This window comes from Symphalangus syndactylus, chromosome 12, assembly GCF_028878055.3.
Source record: "Symphalangus syndactylus isolate Jambi chromosome 12, NHGRI_mSymSyn1-v2.1_pri, whole genome shotgun sequence".
NCBI classification, from domain to species: domain Eukaryota; kingdom Metazoa; phylum Chordata; class Mammalia; order Primates; family Hylobatidae; genus Symphalangus; species Symphalangus syndactylus.
The window spans coordinates 86,459,978-86,464,506 of record NC_072441.2 but is presented as its reverse complement, the minus strand read 5'-3'; the positions used below and the strand labels follow the sequence as shown (position 1 = coordinate 86,464,506).

Sequence of the window (4,529 nt, the reverse complement as noted above, 5' to 3'; positions counted from 1 at the left end):
AATGGCAGTGAGTTTGTGGATTTTCTTTTTGCCTCGCATATCCTGAACTAGGTGCTAGAGAAGCAGCCCAGAAATGCCAAAGAGCATGCACAAAATAAGGTCCCAAGAAAAGCCTGCTTGTTCTCTTTAGCCAAAGCACTAGGAAGGCAATTCAGCAAGGCAGAAACTTTTAGAGAATAACTGCCCTACTCTAGCCAAACACCATGGAAAAAAATCACAGCCCCACCACCATCCCTGTTAGCAAAGGCCAAGTGGGGAGCCTAAACTTCCACCTCTAATTAGCTGTAAGGAGGTACCCTCCCCAGACTCTACCCCTCACCAGGGTGTTATCAGAGAATATGGAGTGGGGAGCTGGGACTTTCATCCCTATCCAGAGGTAACGAAATCTCTATTCAGCAGCAGTAACAAGGCACCCTTCCAACTCTGCCAGGACGAAGTCAGAGGAGGCCACCTGGGAAGTCTGGAATCCCATATCCACCAGTAAAGCACCTTTTTCCCCACTCTGGGTAGTCAAAGGAGGCTGAGTGGAGAACCTGGACCTTCACCCTTGCTTGGCATTAGCAAAATGAAACCCCCTCCCTTAACAGGCATGGTGTCAGAGGAAGCCTGCTAAAACAGAAGATTTAAGTAAGATCCAGAGTCTCATAACACCCAAAATGTCCAGTGTACAATTAAAAAATCACACATCATACCAAGAACCAGGAAAATCTCAACTTGAATGAAAAAAAAAAATCGGCAGATGGCAACACCGAGATGACACAGATATTGGAATTATCTGACAAAGATATGAATACTCTTGGCGCAAAAAATAGAAAATCTTATTGAATATAAGCTAAATGGAAATTTTAGAACTGAAAAATATAACCACCAAAGTAAAAAAACTCATTGGATGAGTTCAATGGCAGAACAAAGGGGACAGAGGAAAGAATCCATGAACTTGAAAACAGAACTGTAGAAATGACCCAAGCTCAGTGCAGTGGCTCACGCCTGTAATCCCAGCACTTTGGGAGGCCAAGGTGGGCGGGTCACTTGAGGTCAGGAGTTCAAGACCAGCCTGGCCAACATGATGAAACCCCGTCTCTACTAAAAATACAAAAATTAGCTGGGCGTGGTGGCCAGTGCCTGTAATCCCAGCTACTCGGGAGGCTGAGGCAGGAGAATCCCTTGAATCCGGGAGGCGGAAGTTGCAGTGAGCCGAGATTGCACCATCGCACTCCAGCCTGGGGGAGAAGAATGAGACTTTATCAAAAAAAAAATAAAAAATAAAAAAAGAAATGATCCGAGCTGAATAACTTTAAATTGTGTAAATACACAGACTTTCCTTATATCTTCTTGAGTTTTCTAAATTGTTTGATGGCTGAAGCAAAAAGTATAACACGGCCTGAATGTGGATCTCAATGTATATAGATGAAATATTTAATATAGTTATATCATAAGTGGAAAAACAAGGGACTTACAAGAAGGTAAGGTTTCTACTTTTGTATTGAAGTGATAGAATATGGACATCAGCTGGGCTGGGTGCGGTGGCTCACGCTTGTAATCCCAGCACTTTGGGAGGCCGAGGCGGGCGGGTCACGAGGTCAGGAGATAGAGACCACGGTGAAACCCCGTCTCTACTAAAAATACAAAAGAATTAGCCAGGCGTGGTGGCGGGCGCCTGTAGTCCCAGCTACTCGGAGAGGCTGAGACAGGAGAATGGCGAGAACTCGGGGGGCGAAGCTTGCAGTGAGCCGAGATTGCGCCACTGCACTCCAGCCTGGGTGATAGAGCGAGACTCCATCTCAAAAAAAAAAAAAAAAAAAAAAAAAGAATATGGACATCAGCTGATCTTTTTTTTTGAAACAGAGTCTCACTCTGTTGCCCAGTAGTGCAGTGGTGCCATCTTGGCTCACTGCAACCTCCACCTCCCTGGTTCAAGCAATTCCCCTGCCTCAGCCTCCCGAGTAGCTGGAATTACAGGCTCACGCCACCACGTCTGGCTAATTTTTTTGTATTTTTAGTAGAGACGGGGTTTCACCATGTTGGCCAGACGGGTCTCAAACTCCTGACCTCAGATGATCCACCCACCTCTGCCTGCCAAAGTGCTGGGATTACAGGCGTGAGCCACCGCACCCGGCCAGATCTTTGTGGTGATAAAATAGTTCTGTTATCTTGATTGCAGTGGTGGCTGCGAGAAGGTACATGTATGATAAAATGGCATAGACTACACATTGTACCAATGTCAATTCACTGGTTTTGATTGTGTACTATAGGGCAACATTAAGTGAAGAGTGCACAGGACCTTTTTTGAGTATCTTTGCAACTTCCTGTATGTCTAAAATTATTTTAAAATCAAAAAGGTTTTTAAAAAGAGGACAAAAAAAAAAAGAATAAAAGGGAACTGAAGGGGCATCATCACAGGCAACTGGGGAACCCCCTTTTCAATCCGGAGGCCATACTTGAGGGGAGACAGTGCTCAGAGAGCACAGGTTTCCGGACTGGAACCTAGTTTCACCCTCCAGTGACATCACAAAGCCTCAGAAGCCCCACCGACCACCCAGAAGTTTTGCTAAGGGAGCTATCATCTGTGTTTGTATTGGAAGCAGTTGTTTGGCCTTGCTGAGCAAACGTCTATGCCTTCTCCATTACATCCGAAGGAGAATAGCCCCATGTTTGGAAAGGAATCAGTAGATGTTTGGTCGCTGTACCACATCCACTCCTAGGATATAACAAGAGCAAGCCCAATTCTCTTGGTGGTGTGGGCAGTCGGCTTGCACCACATACCTATCTCGGCTCTTTTTGGAAGCTTACGTTCTCCCCACAACTTCCAGCTTTCTTATGGGACAAGGGTACACTCACCACTGCCGTATCTAATCCTGCTTACCTGGTAAACGTTCTCTTCTTCTTTACACCCCTGATGACTCTGGTCACTCTACTCATCCTGGTCTGGAAAGCAACCAAAGACAAAAGCAACAAGAACAGAGAGACACACCCAAGAAAGGAGGCAACAAGGCTGCCATAAAGATCTGGATCTCTTGGTGGGGACTCCACTGCGGTGAAGACCTGATTGTACAAGAGGCAGGGCCACTGGAGCTGTCTCAGAGCCCAGAGCCTGGGGAGCCAGAGCTGCTTTAGCCACCCTATTCCTGCATTGCCAGATGTCCCCCCAGGCCTCATTTCCTTCCTCTGCCACCACCCCTCTTATAATGCACTCCTCCTGCAGTTCTTTGGCTTGTCCCAGCTTCTGAGTTCGAATGTCTTTTTGTTTTTGTTTTTGTTTCTTGTGGCTCTTCGAGACTGAAATAGTAAATGGCTCTTGATTTCTGCACTAACAGAGGAAAGAAACAAGTACATGGAAAAGTAAAAATTGATTACAAAGCCAAAATTTTCCTCTATAAATTGGGCATGTGCTGACTGTGGGATATTGAAATTATTGGGAGCTCACAGCATCTCAAATTATATAATGAAGCTATTCTGGAAGCTCATTTCCAGAAGATCCTTGAAATGAAATGGCTCACTCTATGCTGAATTGTAGGTACACTCCTTCCTCCGCTTCACTTAATGCTGGGAGTAAAAAGTATTTTTTTCTTAAGAAATGATTTGAAGTACCATACACTTTCCTCTTCTCTCTCACCCTCCAACTTAGTGGGTTGACAAAATTTTAAAATATCATATCCTAAAACGATAATTTTTCTTTTTCTTTTTTTGTACTTTCAGAATTTGGAGCAAGTTAACTCCTTTCTCAAATGAAATCCAAATTAAAGAGGTAGTTTTTTGAAAAACCAAACTATTATCCAGTTCGGTTTGGGTAACCCTAGGGAGCATTTTACTACTTGCCTGAAATGAATGAATATTTTTCTAAGAGAAGAACCTCTTTGCCCAGCTGTATTGTTAACCCTTCCTTTTAGAAGCATCATATCAGGTGTCCCCTTGCTTCAACCCTCACATGCATTTGACTCTGGAAGTCTTAAACCAGGGTCCCTTCCCTCTAAACCTTTCCGCCATTGCTTACAATCACGGAACTGTGTTTGGCCACTGGAAGAATAAGTCACTCGGGGTATGTGGCCATGCACTCTGCATCTCAAAGCATGGGTCTCTCTTTCGCCTCCACTTTAGCCCATAGAAATTTAGAAGCTTGGTCCTTTGGTGCTGTAGAGAGGCTAGGGTTGCTACCAGACCCAAGGGGAGTCCACCCCAGTGAGGCCTCTCACCTGCCTCCTGGAGTGCCTGTTGCCAATGGTGGTGGTGTGTGTTTGTTTCTGTGGTTGACCAGCTTTGGTAGAAACAAACCACCAAGCAGCTGGCAGATAAAACTGAAAAGTCTTATGGCTGAGAAACACATAGCCCGGTTGCCTCTGACGGCTGAGGCCCTCTTTATTAAAAGCCACTAGCATTCCTCCCAAGCATGGTGTGCTTGGAAAATAGTGTGTGCTAGGGGTGGGATACGGAGTGGTGTCTTGACATGAGTGGGCATGGGTTCCATGCTTTTCCTTGTTGGGGAGGAGTTCCACCAAAGGTCTGTGCATGTCTTAGAATTGGCAGAAAGATCT

At 45.2% G+C, this 4,529-nt stretch overlaps 1 protein-coding gene across 1 annotated transcript; it reads left to right on the top strand.

Moving 5' to 3' along the window:
* Positions 1 to 203: 203 nt before the first annotated feature.
* On the top strand, positions 204 to 3,576 carry SMIM42 (small integral membrane protein 42). The gene is made up of 2 exons (XM_063628232.1): positions 204 to 251; positions 2,645 to 3,576. Exons 1-2 carry the CDS (start codon positions 204 to 206, stop codon positions 2,999 to 3,001), a joined length of 405 nt encoding a protein of 134 aa, XP_063484302.1. The 3' UTR covers positions 3,002 to 3,576.
* Positions 3,577 to 4,529: the final 953 nt, after the last annotated feature.